The 21,912-nt window shown below is 36.1% G+C and overlaps 1 protein-coding gene across 1 annotated transcript in view; it reads right to left on the reverse strand.

The window, feature by feature from the left end:
* The window catches only part of Aqr (aquarius intron-binding spliceosomal factor), a gene marked incomplete in the record, with an annotated part of 89,935 nt that extends 68,420 nt beyond the window's left edge, over positions 1-21,515 (reverse strand). Inside the window, 7 exon segments of the mRNA XM_013512621.1 lie at positions 1,383-1,451; positions 3,392-3,532; positions 8,212-8,332; positions 10,946-10,981; positions 15,841-15,881; positions 17,746-17,802; positions 21,243-21,515. Of these exon segments, the coding sequence (XP_013368075.1) occupies positions 1,383-1,451; positions 3,392-3,532; positions 8,212-8,332; positions 10,946-10,981; positions 15,841-15,881; positions 17,746-17,802; positions 21,243-21,317 (540 nt within the window).
* Positions 21,516-21,912: the final 397 nt, after the last annotated feature.

Genomic DNA, 21,912 nt, shown 5'->3' on the forward strand with positions numbered 1-21,912 from the left:
AAAAAAAAAAAAAAAAGAATTAACTGGCTGAAATGATATCTGCCCAAACGACACACTTCCATGTGTATATAAACAAATGTGCTGCCTGAGTGGCTCTCAGGATAAAGTGTCAAGTGGTTAATGAAAAGTAAATCAGAAGAAATCTTTTACAATCAAGATTTTAAGCTCAACAATCAATTAAATATTTATTTCTAAAATAAAGGATTTAAGTCTGCAAAATATAAATGTTAAATACTGATAAGCGTAATCACTGAAGTTTGAAAATATAAGTCTCAAACAACAAATGTAAGAGAACTATCAAAAATACACAAGGAAATGCCACTCCCACCCTACCATTAGCACATTCTCTTATGCACTGATTACTTTTTAACTAGTATTAATTACCTATATGTGTCATATTTTTCTCCCACCAACATACTGAGTAAATCTACATATTTGGGTGTGTCAACACTCCTGCATGTAGGAAACAGAATTCTGAAAAAAGTATTACACTGAAATTTGGTAATTTTAACATTATTATTAGTAGTAGTAGTAGAAGTAGTAGCAGTAGTAGTAACAGTAGTAGTAGTATTTCACTGATACTGGGGATTGAACCTACGGCCTTGCAAATGAGCTACAGCCCCAGCCTTTTATTTTCTATTCTGAGACAGGATGTTAGCAAATCACTGAACTGATAGGGCTGGGCCCCAACTTGAATTCTTCTGCCTCTGCTTCCCAGACTTATGGGAGTAGTTTTAATTTTACTTTCTAACATATGCTATTTAGGTATGCATACATATTATCCAATAAAGACTTGATGAAAAAATAGAAATCATTAATATTAAAAATTATTCTGACCTTCTACAACTGCATATACATTCCAGTGACAGGAAATTAAAAAATCAAATTTGATTTAATTTTATCCAAAGATAATACATAAGGATAGCAACTATACATTGCTAAATTATCCCCCATTCTCTACAAATGCAACAGACGCTACCTTTCTTCAACTTAAAATACAAAATTAGGTAAAACATATTCAGATGCATATAAAAGATTAAAACTTTAAAAACTACACTTATGGCCACGCGTGGTGGTGCACGCCTATAATTCCAGCATGCAGGAGGCTGAGGCAGGAGAACTGTTGCAAGTTTAAGACCAGCCTGGGTTATAAAGTGAGCTCAAGGCCAGCCTGAACTGCATAGAGAGACCCTGTCTCAAAAAGACAAAAAAATAAAAGAATAAAAAATAAATAAATAAAACTATACTTATGATAAGCAACTTTTCTAAGCAGGAAAGATATTTATTTAACACTTTTATATCCATATTAAAGCTGCACAGTCTAAAATCGCATATGCCTCTACTCATACATACACATGACATTTTGGAAATTAGATACTTACAGGTTGTAAGCCCATCCACATTGGAAGGGAGATAAGCTGTTGTACTTGACTTCGTATCAAGTCTACTTCCTGTTCAAGCATGAAGACAACAAGTTTATAAATACTCTAGCACTTCTACTAAAGTCTTTACATAGGTAACACACTGCATTTTTAAGTTTGGGGAGAAAACATGTCACCAATTCTTTCAAAGTGGTGGTATTTTAATATTTAAAAGTCAAATGCTTAAAAAAAAAGAAAGAAAAGACAGACACTTTTAGCTATTAGCAGATTTCACACTTGTGAATACTCCTACTCGCAAAAATGTAACTTGTATGACCAAAATGACTCTCTATAGTCACTCAGACAACTCGGAGAGCCAGAATGTTTGAGTCGCCTACTGTGTACCCTCCCAGCTAAAGCTGAGCTGGCGTTCCCTCACTTGTAGAAATCATAATACAAAAACGGGATGTGCTTCAAAGTACATTTCATGCATCTTTGTGCCTTCCGTTGATCATTTCACTGTTTATAAAGTGGACCCCACGAACAAGACTGAAATGCTACTACTGCTCCCTAAAATTCAGGAGACGTAAGACTCTGATGCGCCATACTGAGAAAATACTGTTGATAACTTACAGTCAGAATAGGAGTACTACAGGCAGTGAGATCAAGGTTAATGAATCCAAAAGATATATTAAAGAAGACTTCTTTAAACAGAAACACACATAAAATAACATAAAAATGCTATAACCACAGGCTTGTAGGAACTTTACACTTTATTTCTCCTAGCAGCTCTGCCTTGGTGTTACCTTATTCAGTATTCAGGGCTACTTTATAAAACAAACACGACTGCCTCAAAAAAGAGCACTGGCAACATACTGAAAAAGATAAAGCGTTTCTATAATGAACTAGGTTTTAAATTGGTTAAACCTGCCACCAAACTACTAATACTATACAAATTATACTTCATTTTTATTCAATTTCTGCTCTTAAAAAATTATGTCTCTATCGCTTTACTGAAAGGAACAGTTAATGATTAATTATTTAATCAATCTTGCATGTGTATATTTGTTATTCTGAGAAACCACTTTGAAGATATCAATATGTAATACAACAACCATTGTTAATTTCCTACCACTTTGTTTGTAACTCTATACTGCTTGTATTGTTCTTATGCTATTTTGTAAATGGATGTCTGTTTGTTAATGTTTTCCTTATTTTTAAAATAAATTTTAAAAAGTTATAAAAAAATTATGTGTATTTCTATACGCTCTGTTTAGTTTAATAAATTGTTAAACAGGTAATAGCAGTATTTGCTGGGGCATAAATGTTTTTTATGCCTTTACAAGATCCAAGTGAGACAATATATAGAAATGGACAAAAACTTTCCATCAATCAACATCCAAACAGAGATAAGAGAAAACTCCATACAAGGGCATTAGCAATTCTGAAGGACTTCATCTTAAGTAAGGATGCATGTCTTCAGACAAGAAACTCAAATGAAACATTAAATACTGAAAACATTTCATGTTTTTAGAAGATAATCTTACAAAGGATGAAAGTGTATCACACACAATCCAAGACTCTGTCAAAGATCAGCCACCACTGGCCTTAATCGTGCAACTCAAAATACAACTCTCCTGCTGACTTGCGAGCCTGAGCATGAAGCAAGACTAAGCAGTAATGAACCTGTATCCTGTGCAGGCTGTGGCAGATCGCATTAGTCAAACTTCATCATCACTAGACTCTGCCACTTTTTTGTTTTTGTGCTTTCCTTTAGTGCTTTAAACGCTCATCATTTTTCTTAGAGTCTAGATAAGAAAAAGGAGGGATCAAGTCCAACACTATTAAAACAGGGAATACAGCTTACAAAATGGCTCTACTGAGAAGTGGCTGAAGTCAGGCTTGTAGTATTAACCATCCTTATTTCCTACTAGTATGCAAGAAGAGATGGCCATGACAATAATCTCATCAAAACTCAATCTAAAATAATTTTAAAATTTGAAAATTTCCCCAAAACAAAGTAAAATTACCAAACTGTTGAAGCAATGATCAAGAAAAAGCAGCAGGACTGTCTGTTCATGGAGGGAAAATTCACCATCAGTTTCAGCTAGTGCTGCTGTTAGGATACACTTAAAAAAGAATGGGAAGTGGTCTGGCTTCTTCTTAAAAGTCTGAAAATAAAAGAGAAAAATTCATTTTGAACTAGTTTGCTCACTTACTTTTCCTCCTTAAAAGAATATCCGTAAGTTTTTTAGGAATCTATTAGCAAAAATACAAAAAGATTACTTGCATACATATAAAAGGACTATCCATATGCTCATTAAACTTGCAGGTAGCAAGTCAAGTAGAGATTTCTGACAGGACTATGAGAAATTCGCAGAAATCTTTTAGCTAGAATCATGGCTGTAACTGCATTAGCTTTTCTTTTGCAGATTATGCATGTATTCTTATTAAAGATCTGAAATATTTTAATTCCTGACAAAGGAAACTACATCTTTAGCAAAAATTACACTTTTCACACTGTAATTAAGTTCAGGGACAGCTTTTTCTGCTTTAGATTAGTTCTTTACTTATAACAAGCAAATAATAGAAATACACATGTCTAAGCCTCTTGATCTATTTTTCCCTCCTCTCTTCTCCAATTGTGAAATGCTCCAAATGTGTGGTCTACACTAATTATCTCCATCCCCTTCTCTAAACCAAGCCTCTACCTACCACTCCCCTAACTCTGCGATGGTTGTGGAGTGCAAACGATCCTTATCAGCCCTCAAGTCCTTCTCACTGTACTGAAGGCTCCACTTTATTACTTAAATGGCACTGTTCCTAGAGTTCTACTCTCATTCTTCTTCTCACTTCACATTACTTGAAAAACCATTTGCCAATTATTTCAAATATATTTCTCCAGTCCACATTTTCCCTTTTGCTCTAGATCCTATGATTTCTCTATTAGGCACTATTGTCTAAATATTTGTGATGGTTAATCTTAACTCAATTTGATTAGCATGAGAGATGCCCAGGACATTAGTAAAGCACACTTCTCACTATGTCCTGGGGCCAAGATGTTGGGAATTGTACCTATATCTGATCCCTGGCTCCTTTTTCACTGGTGCACTGCTTCCTGGCTTCCACAATGTGTGCAGCTTGGTTCCACTATGCCCTTCCACCAAGATGCTCCTGCCTCAAGGCCTGCTGACCGTGAACCTCTGAAAATGTGAAGTAAAATAAACTTCTCCTTTAAGTTGCTGGGTGTCACGCACTTTGTCGCAGCAACAGGAAAGCTGACCAATATAGAAAACTGATAACCAGAAAAGTTGCCGTGACATACAAGACCATGTGGTTCTGAAGACTTTGGAACTGGTCTGCAGAAAAATTTAAAAAGGACTGCAAATGTGGGCTAAAGAAGCCACAGAATATCATAGGCAAAAACTGATCAGTGATTCTTGTCAGAACTCAGAAGACCAAAATGCTGACAGAAATGTGGACCATAAAGGCCACGCTCACGAGGTTTCATAGATGAGCATTAAGACACAATAGAAAATTGGACTAGAAACCATTTGTGTTACATTCTAGCAAAGAATTTGTCTGTGTCTTGTCTATGCCCTAAGACTTCTGAGTAAAGCTGAGTTTATGTACAATGCACTTACTGATCTGGCAGAGGAAATATCAAGGCAGCCCAATATTCAAGTTGTGGAATGAGTACTGGTGACTGCCATTAGCCAGATTTCTAGTTGAAAATCAGGAACAAAAAGCAAATCAGAAAATTTTGAAAAAAATTAGGCCTGAAAGACACCACACGTAAAAGTTGGACCAAAGGAGGTATGGTTGTTGATGACATTAATGCAGCTAGAAAAGAATCAAGTACACTAGATGAGGACAAGAAGGCATCTTGAAGGTATCACAGGAACCAGCACGACCCTACTGCAGGCCCAGGGGTGCAAAATGGTAAACCTTCCATGTGAGAAGAGAGCACTGGACCTTGATAAGGTCCACCTAGGGAACTGGTTCCTCAGGATTCATTTCACCATGCTCAGCCATCAATCATTCCCTTAGATCATAAGTTCTGGCTACTGCTCAGGCTGGAAGTAAACTCTGGCAATATTACATGCCACTAAGCTTACAGGTATACAGAATGCAAAAGTTTTAGAGTCCTGGAGGCTTCTACTCAGATTTCAAAAGAAGGCCCAGAAGACCAGGCAAAAATGTGTGACAGGGTCAGGCTCCCTGTCAGAAGCCCCTGAGAGAATAGAGCAGGAAACTAAAAGAGTGAGATCAAGGCTTCAATGGAGACCCAACTTACTTTGAAATACCAGGAACATGGAATTTCCACCAAGGAAAGCAGGAGGCTGCAAGTGAAGTCAGCCCAAGAAAGGCTGTATGGGCTGCAACCAGTAAGGCGACAGGGTTCAGGTCACAGATTCTACACATGGAACTACAGGACAAATGTTTTCCCTGTTGAGTTTTAGTTCTGCTTTGATCCTATTCTTTTCTACCTCCATTCCTCCCTTTTAGAATGGGCATGTTTGCCATATGCCAGTAATAGTGAATCTTTTAGCAACAAGTGCCTAAACTGCAACCCAAAGTCCACTTATTTATTCCAAAGTGCCAACACTGCAATTAAATCTGAATACAGAGATTTTAGTTTAGAAAAAATAACTCATACATTAACATTTTAAAAGAAAAATAACACGTGTCAGTTTCACCTCCACTGCCCTGTGCTGTTGTATCTGGGAAGCATGTAACTTGCTTTTAAAATTATACAGTGGTTCACAGATAAAGAGTTTGCCTTCAGTCTCAGAAGTCTTAGTTACCCTGTTTGCCTTGAGTCTCAGTTTTATCATGTTAGGCTCAATTACTATTGCCTTTACCTGGAGATTAAGTATGGTTTAAGATGTATTTCTGTGTGAGGTTGACAAAGGGTAGAATGGCATCTTGTCAACTTGACTGGCTTGAGATACACATGCTTAGTGAAGCACACTTCTGGGTGTGTCTAGATGGGTAATGGGAGCATAACCTTGGGGACAATGTCAAGCCCATGGCCCCTTCCTCTCTAGCGCTCTTCCTCTGCTCTCTGCATTCTCACCACCATGAAGTGAATAAGTTTGCTCTACCACACCCTTCTGTCATGATGTTCTACCCCAATTCAAACCCACAACAAGCAAATCTTGGACTGAAACCTCTGAAACAATGAGTCAAATACACCATTTCTTTCTTCAAGTTGTGTACATTGGACATTTTGTCCCAGCACCAGGAAAGCTATCAATAAAGTATTACAAAGGCAACTTAAACTCAACGTCCTAAACTCCATTTCACAGTTTTGGACCTTCCAAGGTATTTCTCAGTCCTTTCTTCCTATCTTGGTAAATGGCACCCTTATCTTCTTATATACAGTAACTCAAGTTTCATTGGTTATTGAGAAACAACACTCTTTTCTTCAACTAACTTCTATGTTACTTCAATTAAAGAACCTAAACAATTCTGTTTTCTAAAAGTTATGGCTCATCTGACTCTGTACAGTAATGCACCCCTTACCCACAATTTCACTTTCTGCAATTATAGCTGTCTCTGCTCAATTGCAGTTTGAAAATATGAAATAGAAAATTCCAGAAATAAACAACTCTGAAGTTTTAAATTATACACTGTTCTGAGTAGTGTGATGGTCTTGCTCTGTCTTGCCTGAGATGTGAATCATTCCTTTCTCCAGCATATCCACTCTATATATTCTCTGTCCATGAATCAAACGGCCCACTAAGTTAGCAGCTTGACAACTGTGGCATGAAAATGCTTATATTCAAGTAAATTTTAATGGAACTTCACCATGGCCCTAAAGCATAACAGCAGTGATGCTGGCAATTTTAGTCTGCACATTGTTATAATTCTATAATACAACCACTGCTGTCAATCTCTTATCATACCTAATTTATAAAATGCACTTTATTATATGTAGGAAAAAATATATACAGGGTTCAGTACCATCCTAGGTTTCGGGTACCTACTGGGGGCCTTGGAATGTATCCCCTTTAGATAAGGGGGGCTTCTGTAGTCATTTCTCTACTTCAAACCCTAATGACTAATGTGGTCCATATGAACTGCTCGAGTTACCTGGCTCAAAAAAGTTTCCCTTTCCCCTTCTATACTAGCTTAAAGCAATTCCAAGAAATCCCTAGGAGCTCTTATAAGACATAAGACCCATCCTTTACTCTGAGCTCTAATGTGGTTTAAGATTCCTATAGTGACTCAATGAATATTTGAGAGAACATCTACGATTTATCTTAAAGACTCTAAACTTTATGTCAAACGCCTTCTCACTTTAGAGATCACTTCCTTCAAGTAGATGTGAAGTACATTTGCCTTTTGTTCATTCAAAAAAGTATGACTAGAAGGGAAGGAACTGAACATTTTATGGTAGCCAAGGAAAACTTACATTTTGGACCTACACTGAAAAATCCTCCGTTGAGTCACCACAAAAAGAAACTGTCAGTTCATTAGAAATTTCAAAAAGGAAAAATAGGGATCTCAAATTGGGGAAAAAGGAAAACTGAAATTAGAACATAAACATGCCTTGACTCTTGAACGTTACCTGTGTGCATTTTGCCCATTCCTAATGTCTTCATAATCCATGCCATTCTTTGTTTCAAGAACAAAGGAAATAACTCCCCATTCATCATTTTTCTATTTGTAATAAATTAGTTGGAAGAAATTGTCACAATAAAAAAAATTATCTTTCAAATATCCGTATTTTTCTTAGTAGTTTACAATTGGGTAATGCTCTCCTCTAATATATTATCAGTAAAAAGTTCTGCTACTTTCTGATGGCTTAAATATGAAAGCTAAAAAATAAATGAAATGTTACCTCCCATGCAGGGACATTTTCTCTGAACTTCTCATTCACCATACAGCAGATGGACATTAAATAAGCCTTGCTGGACATCTCCGGAGAATAATTCATCCAGAGATAATTTTCAAGATACTGACTGTAAAGAGTAAAAAGGCACAGATTATTTTATTAATTACCACCACTGTGTCACTCACCTAGAAAAATGTAATTATTTACAACCTGCTGAAAACATTTTGAAAACTATGTTCACAAAAATATACCTGCAATGTAGGTCAATGGTACTTGCCACAGATTTGTATTACGAAAATATGGCTTAGAAGCATGACAGTCTATACTAAAAATGAGAAGATAACAAAAGTTATCAACACAAGTGATGAACATCATCAGACCACTGCATATTCCCTTATCTAAGAATCTCAGAAAGTAAAATACAAAAATATCTGACAAATATCATTCAAACAAAATGATATGAGGGATACTTTCACAAATAAATATGTCTAGACATCAGCACCAACTTCTACCAGGATAAAATGACTTACAGAAACAAAAAAGAAAATAAAAAGAGAGTCTGTAATACTTTATTTACAAAGTATTCTACAAAAGTCAGTTTTTAAGGTGATTAGAACTTTCTTCTCCAGATGCCAAAACTCCTGTCTAACGATGCATGGAAATATTCCCATACAAATTTAAGTAATTCTCATTTCCAAAAAATAAGTTTCTTATCCTTCAAAGTTTATAAACATCAATTACTATATTGGGGGGCTGGGGATTTAGCTCAGTGGCAAAAAGCGCCTGCCTGGCAAGCGCAAGGTCATGAGTTCGGTTCCCGGTACCGGAAAAAAACCAAAAAAAAAAAAATTACTATATTGGGCTATAAAATGCTGTCAAGCAGTAACTAAAAAGAAAAGCAGGATTTTTTGCTCCTGCTTTAAATTACTATAGTATATAATATTCAAACACATGCAAACCGGTAAGATTTTAAGGTTCCGTTACAGTAATATAGTTTCTCAGTTCCCTATCATGCTTCACAAGTTTAGTCACACTTATATTTCCAAGGATTTAGCAATCCTTTTGGGTTAACCGCAATAACCTAGGAAACTAAATAATAAGATTTCACCTAAAATAATGGTTGAAAGAATGTAAGTAAGAGACTAAAGTGCTATTTGTAAGTAAAGTATCATTTCATTCCTTTCTTACAAGTTTAAATTCTTTTTTCCTCATTGATGTTATTTAGAACTTTTGTTAGTAATAATGTACTGTTATTTGTTTGGCAGTCACTTCACGACAGTTTACTGGGTATAGAATTCTAGATGGGTGATAACTTTAAATATAAGATCCATTATCTTCTATATTAATATGATTGGGAAGTCTACAATAAATCTGTTTGTCCTTCCGCTATAAATGTCCTTCCTCTCTAGCAGATTTGAAGATCCTCATTCTATATCTGTTGCTTTAGTGCTCTGTTTATGATTAGCTATATTTCTGAAATTTAAAGGACTCATGTGGTTCATCAATTTTAGATGATCACCTCTTCCAGACTGCTACTTTCCCATTCTTTCTAAATCCATTATGAAACGCCTAATACACATCCCCATCCTAGTCTCTTTATCTCCTACTTTCTTATTTTTACCATTATTTTTCTTTGCTATTTTCTAGTGAATCTTCTCAGATCTAATTTCCAATTCACTAATTTCTTCTTTAGCTATTAATGACTACAATTTTATTTGCCGATTGAGTTTTTAAATTTCAGTGATTTTTAACTGCCAATTCTTCCTGCAAGTCTGACTATTTTTAGTCTTGTTTCTTGATTATTTACTTTATTTTTCTTTTATACCCACAATAATTTTAAAAATAATGACTTTATAGTATGAATCAAGTATGTAATTATTTGAACTTCTTTGGGAGGAGGAAGATCTAATTCTGTCTTTTGCTGTTCACTCTGGCTTAGCCTAATTTGCTTTGTAATTTGGAAACGTTAACTCATCTTTACCAGAGTTTCCAGCTCTACCAATTACTTTACTACCTTCAGCACAGTACTTTACCTCTCTGATCTTATCTTCTTCCAGTAAATGAAGATGATACTTACTTTGTAGGGTTGCTATGAGCACTAGGAAAATAAAATGTTTAATAATATTCTCAATAATATGAGTGTTATGAATAGTAAACATTGCTGTCATCAACAATACTGTTTTTTATTTTCAGCACACTGGACCTTCATGATACAAAAGTGGTATATTTCCTTTTATCTGAAATGTTTAGGTTACCAGTGGCTAGTGTGGAACGATGCTGCCTTAGTAACAACATTTTAGCTTAGCAAAAGAAAAAAACGGCTGTAGAATATACCTCAATCTATTTCTACCAGATCACTACAGAAACCAAACAAGACAAATTACTCCACACATATTACTCTGTGAGAAACAACTCAAAATATGGTACAAGTTTGCTTGACAAGAGAACTTCTTTAAAAACAAAAGATATATACACATATCCAAAATAAGGCCATCATACATCTGTAAATCTTCACTGATTTAGAATTATTTTCTTTTTGTTGTTGTTTGTTGCTTTGGTGCAAGGGACTGAACCTAAGGCCTTGCCCATGCTAAATACATGCTGTACCACTGATCTACATACACTCTCAAGCCGTAGAACTATTTTCTTAACCACTTTTAGAAACATACAAAAAAAATGTAGACAAAACTTAAATCACATTTCACCTTTATCTCCATCAAAGCAGTGCCTTTTAACTTACCTAAATTCCAACAGCATTATCTTTCTGATGGCAAACCTAAAAACACAAAAACAAATAATGAACATTAAAAAAAATAGAAAACATAAACATTACAGAGTTTTTAATGCAAGTTTATTCATAATCTTTTGAAAATTAAGTGACATCAGATTAAGTAATCTGAGATCACAACTGCCGAAAGTTAGCCTATATCTACTTCCAAAGTACTAACAAATATGCTTTAACTTCATAGGCATATCTATGTCACAAATGTGAAAGATGTTTCACATATTTCATCATCTTGACAGTGAATCTAAATTACTGAAGAATTTTTTGCAGGAAATGTCAGATATTTCTCTTTATCATAGTCTTTTTATAACAGAAGTACCTTGTTTTATATGACTAAATAATGCTATAGTCATGGGGCACCTCTCCAAAGCCTTGTTCAAATGGCCACTAATTTAGTTTCACCATTTTCTAATATTGGAAATAAAGTAGTTGGGCAGACACTGCTACAGATAATAGTTTCCAGCTTTGGAAATTAAATATATATGAATTATGAATTTATAATATGCCAAGAGGCTATAATCTTGTCAAAATCCTAGTTCACAAATTTCTGATCTTTTAGTATGACTGAGCAAGCAACTTTACAGAATTTTACTAAGAATGAAGGCCTTTACACAAAAGCACAAAGATAGAAGAGTAGCTATGACACCTTGTTGGTACACCTCAGATCCCCAGTTCCAATAGAGGTACACATGTAAGACATAAGATGTAACTGCTCACCTAGGCACCACACATCACATTAGAACTTCAAAGGTACTTATGAAAGTTATAATAATAACAAATACAATTTGTTTGATTGTCAAGTTACCTATATTTTCTAAGGGTGCACATTGTATCTAACACTGTCAAAAACTTAGTGTGCATTTCATTAAATCCTTCCAAAGTTGGACAATTAACATAGAACAAACTAGTTACTTAATTATTAGTAACTTCATTAAATCTAATTAAGATAAGGAAGGGGGACATGCAAAGGAACTCCCCACTGCTGCTGTAGTTATCCTGCGTTGTGTCTTCGGACACCACTGCATGAAAACATGGAGGCTGGAGCATAGTGGCCTCCTTGCAACCCAGAGGAAAAGCCAAAAAGCAACTACATGAAGACAAAGACAAAGGCCCGGATATTTTGAACTTCTGAACTATCTACTTCAGAACTGTTAAATGAATAAGAAATAAATATAATAGTGGACAAAAGAAGTCAGCCGTAGGAATATGTCTTTATATTCTTCCATTTACTTCAAGTTCAAAATAAAGCAAAAACTAGTGTTCAATTTTCATACATGCAAAGGAACAAGTAGGGGACTTTTAGGATTTATTTCTTTTAGGATACTGACTACAGTTATGATTTTTCTTTTTTAACCTAAGTGGTTCTTATAAATTAGAATTCACATGAATATATATTTGTTTTATGGCATTTTTGGTATTATATTTCATAATGAAAAGGTCTACACATTTCAAATAAATACTGGCAAAAGTAAACTGCTCTATAAATTACTTTTTTAAAGCATAAAAACCACTTGGCTAGATTCATAAAAGTACTAATAATCATTCTCAAGTGTGTGACTTGAGAGACTTCTGGGGCAATGGACTATGTCTTACTATTTAAGAACAGAGTATTGCGTAAGAGCCAGGGAAGCAGAGTTTAGCACCTGACTGCGCCTCCAACTATGGGGAAACATCTTGGGCAAGTTATCTGACCTCTGTGTACCTCAGCGGCCTCATCCTCAAGGTAAACAATAGTTACAGTCGTATAGTTACTGTGGAGATGGATGAGCTACAACATACAAGGTGCCTAAGAGAAAGTGGCTCAGAGAAAGCACTGAGGTAACAATTCTTATTTTTTAATATTTTAAAGCCCAAGTCGGATAAAAATACATGAAGACTGCTTGCTGAATCTAACAAAGGAAAGAACAGCAAAAATGACATCAATTTTGTAATATACCACACACTGGTTGACTGGATAAAAATATCTCTTAGCAATGATCTAATTTTAAGATCATAAAAGTAAAATTATTACATAATTACTAAGAACTGATTAATTTATTTCCCTTCTGGAAAATAGGGTTGATTTGCAAAAACTGAACACTGTACCTTAATGCATAATAATGTAAGTTTACTAAATGTTAAGCTATAAATTGCTTATTTTGATAGTCAACTAACAGGTTAATAAATATTACATGAAGCTATATAGCTCAACAAATAATTTCCTCAGGCACTAGTGTAAAACATTCATATTTCAATTTTTAAATGCATACTCCAATTTATGTGTTACAGAAATAGTTTTATTCAAAAAAGTGTACAAGATGAGAAATTGGCTTTTCTAAGTATTGCAGTAGATCTTTTTGAGTCCCACCAATGACAGTTAAACAAAAAAAATTAACAATGCAGCCCAGTTTCTCCTTCCTCTCTCTTTTTCTCTGTCTCTCTCTCTGTCTCTCTCTCTCTCTCTGATAGAAGATACAGATACACTGACATAATGTAATCTATAGAGTGGATGTATATGACTCTTTAAAAATCTTTGGGCACTTTTAGTTATTTTGTAACAGAACTTATCTTTGAAGAGAAATACTGGTAGAAAGAATTTACATGGAAGATAACTAAACTAAAACAAACATAGTATTACTATCACTAGTGCAAAAACCTTCTCTGAAGATTCACAATAATTTACAGATTGATATTCCCTTAATAAAGAAAAAAAGATCCCAGACATTCCCTACACACCGCATTTATCTATATATCTGTATCTATCTTCTATCACAGAGAAAGGATCCTAGACTTTACCTATCTATGTACCTTTAGTCAAATTTCCTCAGGCAAGTTTATGCACACCCATCCCCAGACAGTTATTTTATATATCTGCTCAAATTTCGTATCTTTAGAGAAAGTTTGTCTGATTACTCTATTTAAAGTAGCAGCCTTTGGTACTATCCCCCAGCTACCTTTAAACCATGGCATTTAGTGTATCCTGCATTGTATCATAGCTACACATTTTGTATAGGTCTCCCCTACTACAATGAAAGGCCCAAGAGTGACACGACTTTATCCAGCCGGTTTACTGTTTTACTTCTGGCATTGAAATGATGGCTGATTCACAGGAGGCTCAGCCCACTCTTCCCTGAGCCGTATACCTGAAGACCCAACTACTTATTCTAATTTCCATCTGTATGGCTCTTAAGTAACGAGAATTTAACATACTCAAAACTGAACCAATGATGTACACCTAATCCTATCCCCAACAATGGTAAAGGTCAATAATGGCACTGTTAATCACCTAGCAACTTAAGCAAAACATTCTGGGGTCATCCTTGATTCTCCCACTTTCTTTACCCACTGAATCTAAACACACAGTCTCTTTATATATACCTTTCTCAAACTAGCAAATCTTCTCCTTCCTAATTTAGCACAGAAGTCTGAGCCACCATCATCTTGATCTGACAGTCCTGTAACACCTATCTAATCTCCGACCTCTTGCCCCCTCCAAACCCAAATTCTCTTTATCAAATGTCAGCACTGTCCTTAAAGCTCTTCTCTGGTTTCCTATTGCTTTTCAAATAAAAAACGAAATTCTTACCATAGCTTTGATCCTGCCTATCACAAGCTCATGAATCAACCATTAAAACACAATAAAACAAGCCTCCTATTCTGACACTGTCCTAAGTTTGCCTTCACCATACTTAGCAAAATTTACTTAAGATTCAAATAAATGAAAAGTATCAAGTACAAGATTTAATGAAATGTGTAACATTTATAATGTTTCCATTTCATATTAAAATACTTAGTCAAGGCCAGGGATATAGCTCAGTGGCACAAGCACCTGCCTGGCAAGACCAAGGTCCTGAGTTCAATTCCTGGTACCAAAAAAAATAAATAAAATAAAATAAAATATTTAGTCAAAGCTAACTTTTTAAAACACTTGCTGGCTTTTTAAAATAAGCATCAAGCCTGCCAGCCTCAATCAGAGATGGCCACAAAGAACACGGACAGCGGGGCTGGGGATTTAGCTCAGCGGCAAAGGGCCTGCCTGGCAAGCGCAAGGTCGTGAGTTCGGTTCCCGGTACCAGAGAAAAACCAAAAAAAACAAAAACAAAAACAAACAAAGAACACGGACAGCAACATATCTGTGTTCATCGTGGATGTAGGGGCAAAAAGCACCAGATGATGCCACAAAACGGGGAATATCTGAAATGAATCCAGCTAGTTTCTTCTAAATATATAGTATTTTTCTCCATTAAAAAAACTCACCAGGATATATACCTACATGTGAATATATAGAACAAAGCTCAAGATATGCTATTAAATCAAAAATTAAAAAAAAAAGAGAAAACAGCACACAAAGTATAAACCCTTTTGTGTTAGGAGGGGCACAGAACAGAAAAGATATCCAGATAAATAAACTGGGGACTAAAGAACAGGGAAGATTTAATTTATGCCATATATTGTTCAGAAATAATTTCAATTATTTATTTGATTTTTAAGTTATATACTTTATGTATTATGTACATATTTTGAATAATGTTTTACTTTTATAATTTTAATTTTTATAAGAATTACCAGAAATGATCAGATAATCAGTATAACTGAGACGGAAATAAAATTTCTATGCTTACTTTCCCTCACATTTTTCAAAAAAAGAAATAAACTCTATGGGGTTTAGTCCCTCTAATCTGAGCCAAAATCAAGCACAACCAAATTATGACTCTAGCACCTATTTATAACCTTTTTTCTAGCCACCACTATCTCATTGAGCAATACAAAAGAAAAAAAGGCTTCAAGTTATGACTACTGTCAGAAGCTCTGATGAGCTCCAACTTGGCCTACCATTAATCTCAATGTATAAAAATTAAACTCATTCCTACCTTGATTTGACAATTTCTTTCTCATATATCTCTTCAATCACCTGTGAGCAAAAAGACAAAAATGTTTAATCTCTCAAACAACCTTTTTCCAAGACCTAAAGTGATAGTTTTCAATTACTGAAATCATATATAACACAGTGGTTTAGGACAGCTGTCAAATATTACTATTATTGAAATAACACTTCATAGATTTTTAAAAATAATCATACATGCAAAAAGTAAAGTAGAAGAAAAAGACCAATAATATACCTATGTAAAAGCAGAGCCCTAGAATACTCACAAAAATCATGTGTTATATTTCTAGGGAAAATAAAAATTCACAAGAACATGATATTTTTTAAAAACTTAAAAGTATGTAAGTGCTTTCAGTTTCCCTTTAGAGTCATAGTAACAGGCTTTCAAGTCAGACAGACAGTAACTTAAAAGTATGAAGACCGTAAGTTCCACTACTCATATGAAAATGATAAAGCTGAGACATTCATTCACTTGCGTTAGACTGGACAAAATGCAGACTCTCGAGTTGAAAGCCTGATTCAAACTATTCACCAGCACTGGTGATGTACGTGATCCTGGGGTAAGTGCCTGACTCCCTCACCAGCTTCCTTACCCATGCAAAGGATCCAAAAATACAAAATACCACACAGGGTTGCTACAAGTAAGACAGGGTATATCAAGAATTAGCACAAACCCCGGCACATGATGAACCTTCAACAGTCACCAGATAGATTCACCTAGAATTATGTAGTATTTCATCTGGATGAGCTGAATTTCTAAAATTATTAATATAATTAGGTTCAACTCCCTCTAGTAACATCAGCATATTTCTGTTATTTTATTACAGGATCAAAGGCAGGATCAAAGCTATTACTCTAAGGACCCTTGGCCTCAACATATACAAACACAAAACATATACAAATATCATATATTAATAGTAAATATATGCTAAGAATTAACAGTAATGATATGCCATTTTTATGAATACCATCCTCATGAATGAAACAGAATTACAGGTAAAACAAAAACATATTTATAAATGAAACACTTAAGTATCGCGTAAGAAATTTTAAATTAGTTCAATTTTACCTGGGGTGTCTAAAACAACAAAATTCAGTTTACAGTGGCATAGTTTAAAGTTTCAATCTTCTCATTTAACGGTATGCAGTATCAATACCCTACTTCATATAAAAGTCGCTTTCGGAGGTGTTATTCCAATGAAAACAATTACACATGAGCATGATGGCGCACGCCTGTAATTCCAGCACTTGGGAGGCTGAGGCAAGAGGATCACATCCTGGGCTAGTGAGGTGAAGGCCAGCCTTAACTACAAAGCAAGATCGCATCTCAAAAATACAAATAAATGAATAAATAAAAATAAACTAAAACGTAACCATACATTTAAGAATTTTTCTTTTCATCTGTATTAAACTGTTTCAATTAGACCATAAGGCCATTCCTTTATTTAATATTACTGGTCCTTAGGCATCTATTCTTCTATACCAGACAACTCTTCTACCATTATTACAGACTTTCACCTCACTCGAATTAAAAATAAAAGTAACCAATTCTATCCTAAAAGACCTGACAAAAAATTGTATGAAAATTTCTGTATATTTACAAAGATATTCACTACGTGGTAATTTACTGTAATAACGAATTTTAATAATCTAGGAACCTAGAAAGATTACATAAATTATATATATACATTTTTAAAAAGCTTAAGACAATTATGCAAGCTATATCTGGATAGTGATTCTTATTCTTTTACTTGTAACTTTAATTAGTTTGATAATCAAAATCTGTCATAAATTTTTTTAAAAATTATGGAATGTTTGTTGAATTAATCCTTAAAAGAGATACAAGAAACATAATTATTCACAAAGTACGTTGTAAACCAAAAATACTTACCTTTATATCAAAAGGAGATTTTTTCTTGATGTGAGGAGCCCAGTATTTACATGCTAACTGTAAAAGTAAACAGTATAAGCAGTAAGTTACAGATTCACACCACCACAGAGCTAGAAGACTCAGATCACTTTGCAAAGAGCTGTTTCTTAATAAGGTGGTTACTAGTATAGGGCGACAGAGAAAATCTAAATGGTCTATGCTAGCAGGGGCTACTTAGATCCTCGGCCTCAATCCATAAAAGTGTCAGTGGGGCTGTGCACCAAACTTGCCACTGTGATTCAAAAAATAAAACAAATGAACAAAAAAATCTTTCCAACAATCTCTAGGTTAATGATACAGCCCAGCAGATAATCACAAAATCAAATGTCTTCAGCACAGCAGTAAGGATATACAGGCCTAGATCCAGATACACAAAATCTTTAAAATAGTGTAGTCTATGAACTGATTATTACAGAGAATACTGGAACTGCCATAGCAATTCAGCCTCACCTATAAATTTAAATATGTACACTGGGGATACAGCTCTGTGGCATAGCGCCTGCCTGGCAAGCGCAAGGTCCTGAGTTCAATTTCCGGTACTAAAATAGGAAAATACACACACACACACACACACACACACACGCACACATAATCTCCCCAGATATTTACATGGATTGTTTAACAGTCAAGAAACATTTTTACTGATTTTTTAAAAAACTAAATTACAATCTTTTTAAAAATAGACAACACTGGCAAACACAAGTTATTTATATATTTATAAAAAGGTGACTCGACACAGTGTCTGCCTGCCATATTGGAGGCACTCAAACAATGTTGGAGGAAGGAAAAACACATGGATAAAGGATGGAGAACTGAAGTAAAATCTGAAACGTCTCTGCTTCTCTGAAGTCTTCCTCAACCATATTCCATAATGATAATTGCTTCTTCCTTCTCTTCATTTTGCATTACAGCCTTATATTTCTGTGTTATAATTATCTGAATGTTTACTTGTCTTTCTTCCTTAACTAAAAGGAACATTTAAGAAATGAGGCCTGTATCTTCTTTACTTGTACAGCTAAGCTCCTAACACAGTCAACTGCTGAGTGATTAAAGAGCCCCTCCAATAGTTAAGACACTGGTCCTCAGGAGAAGCCTCTAAAAAGGTGCCCACTTACATGACACTTTCCCACACTCAGCAAACACTTCACCCAATATTTATTGGGCACCTCACCCCCATTTACTCTATGGAATCCTCACTTCCTTATGCTGCTCCTTCAAGGCCTCACGTACTCAGCCATCTTCTCCTCACATGACACCTCCAAGAGAACTAAGTCTAATTTGTCTTGATAAATTCAGAAAGTTGCAAAGAAAAATGTAAGCCTTATCTTCTGACTTAAAGTTCTTACTGTAAATCTATCCTGAGTAACAATCTAGCAAGTGTTTATTAAACATGTACCATTTCTCTTGTCTGAGTTTCACCTTTTCCTTGGGGTCTAACTCATCTTTCACATACCACAACCTTAAAGGACATTTTGCCTGTCTCTAAACTCCAGTCTCATATAAACTAAAAACTTTGCATTCTCCCCTTAGTACAGCTACAACAGCAGAGATTATTCTAAATAGTCCCTACTGAAAGACAAAAAAAAAACCCTCTAAATAAAAATACCATAGCATAAAAAATGTGAGGTCATAAAGTTCCAATTTTTGGTCTCACTATTGTAGCCCAGGCTGGCCTTGAACCTGTAGCGATCCTTCTGCCTCAGCCTTCTGAGTGCTGGGGAGCGCTGGGATTACAGGCATGCACCACCATGCCGTCTCCCTCTCACTTCTTATGTTGCATCCAGACTCGCCTTCTCTACACCTTGAATCATTCACACTTAATACTCTCTAGACTGTTTGTTTCCTTGTTCTTCCCAAAGCTTGCACCTTCTTTGCATACAGGTGTTAGGTCAAATGTCATCAGACAGACGACTTTCCTGACTGTTTTTCATACATTCTATCTGAGCCACTGTCACAGCAATGTCTTTTCTTTTCTTTGGAGCACTTAATAATCTCTGAAACTATAACCAGGCTCTTTCTTCTAAAAATGTGAGCCCCAGTAGAGCAGCCAACTAATAAATTAGTTTTACCATGAAAATACAGATACAAGGGGTAATGGAACTCTGGTGCAGTTTAAGATGTCATGAAAAAAGCCCCTCTAAACTGGACAGGATGGCACATGCAGGTAATTCCAGTGCTTGGGTGGCTGAGGCAGGAGGACTGCTGTGAGTTGGAGGCCAGCAAGATCCTGTCTCAAAAACCAAACAAACAAAATAAAACAAAAAAAAGCCTCTCTAAAGTAGTATAAAAGAAAGTATGAAAGTAAAGTTTAAATGGTGAAGGTAAGGAGTTCACATAGGAAATAATGTTCAAAATTCAGGAAGTAAAATAAGACATGGAATATTCAAAGCACTGCAGCTCACAGTTAAGGGACAACATCAGAAGGGAGAGGAAGGAGAAGAAACTGAAGGTTTAAACACAAACAGATCACATAATGCTTTGAAGGATTCCATTCATTATCCTAAGGGCAGTCAGAGGTGTGTAGATTTTTAAGACAAGTGACAAGATCAATTTGCACTTCTGTTAACTCAGAAGTATCAAGAAGCACGGGCTGGAGAACAAGACTAAAAGAAAAGACGACATGTTGGTCCAGGGAAATAACAGCAACAACCTGGCACAAGGTTAAAAAGGTGTAGAAAAACATATGGTTTTAAGAGATACTTAAAATACAGAAATGCAGGCATTAAGGGAAAGGAGGAACTCAAAATGACCCCTTGGTTCAGCCTCCACAAATCTGAGACCCGAGACACAGAAAAAAGAAACAACTGAGGGACTGAGCCACTTACACTCCCTTCCAATTCCTAGGTACCTAATAAGGATTAGGAATATTGCTGCGGGATACAAGATTGTGTTTCTCCATTCAAAGCCAACTGTGGCTCACAGTGCAAGACAGAAAACATCTCTTCATAGCTGGATCTACCAGAAGCATCTTGTCAAGCATCATTCTGGAAAACCTAGGTTAGTCCAGTAAAGAAAAAGACTACTTCTCTTGCAAGATTGGCTTTCTTGCCAATCTCGAGAGACTGAGACATTCCGTTCTCTCTGAACCCACTACTTCTTCGACAAATTCCCAAACAGCAAAACTACATACATATCTTTCCTGGACAGTGAACTCCTCCAAGCTGGGCAATTTCTTGTACTGTGTTACTCCCAGCACCTAGAGCAGTCGCCAGCACATACAGATACCAGTAAAAACAAGTGAATGAAACAGCCAACAAATGCCTCCTACATTCTCCCAATCCAGAATATCGCATTCCAGGCCTCGGGACCTCGACGTCCTTACTTACACACACACACACACACACACACACACACACAGACCCCGTGCTTGCGCACACACACACACACAGACCCCGAGCTTGCACACAGGCCCCGAACTTACACAAACACACACGCACACACACACACCCCGAGCTTGCCTGTGTTACGAACTCCGCGTTGATCTGGGACACAGTAGGCGCCACGATTTTCTTGGGCTGCGCAGGGGTCGCCATCGCTGCACTCTCCTGCTCCGGGGGAAAATGAAAGCACCGCCAGGCAGCGGGGACCCAGTGCACTCGTAAGTACCACCGGCCGCACAGACGCACCAAGATCCCGAGGGCAGAGACGTCCAAGGCCTTCACAGTCCCACCAACAACCAGTGCAGCCTTGCGCGCCTCTCGTCTCCCGGAAGCGGAACAGAGCGGGGCCGGAAGTCAGGGCGGACTCTGAGGCTGAGCTAGGAGGCCCAGGGCTTCACCCTCCTCCCTTGCTCGCCCCCTGCCGGTTAGCCGGAAGAAAACACTCAGAGCGCAGGATGGGGTCACAGGAAAGGGCCAGGCTGATGGTGCGTTGGACTAGGATTTCTTGTGGTTAGTGAAAGGTGGGGGCCGGAAGAGTGGAGATTTGTGGTTTCTTTTAACTCTAAAGGAAACAGTGGTGTTAAAAAAAAAATCACTAGGAATTCGAGGCTGTTTTAACCCTTTAACAGCTTTATGGAGGTACAATTGATATAAATTACACGTTTAGTGTACAATTTGATGGTTTTGACATAATTATACATCCATGAAACTATCACTAAAATAATAATGATCATACCCATGCTACTAA

Source organism: Chinchilla lanigera, unplaced genomic scaffold (genome assembly GCF_000276665.1).
Source record: "Chinchilla lanigera isolate Chin_1 unplaced genomic scaffold, ChiLan1.0 scaffold00015, whole genome shotgun sequence".
Lineage (NCBI taxonomy): Eukaryota > Metazoa > Chordata > Mammalia > Rodentia > Chinchillidae > Chinchilla > Chinchilla lanigera.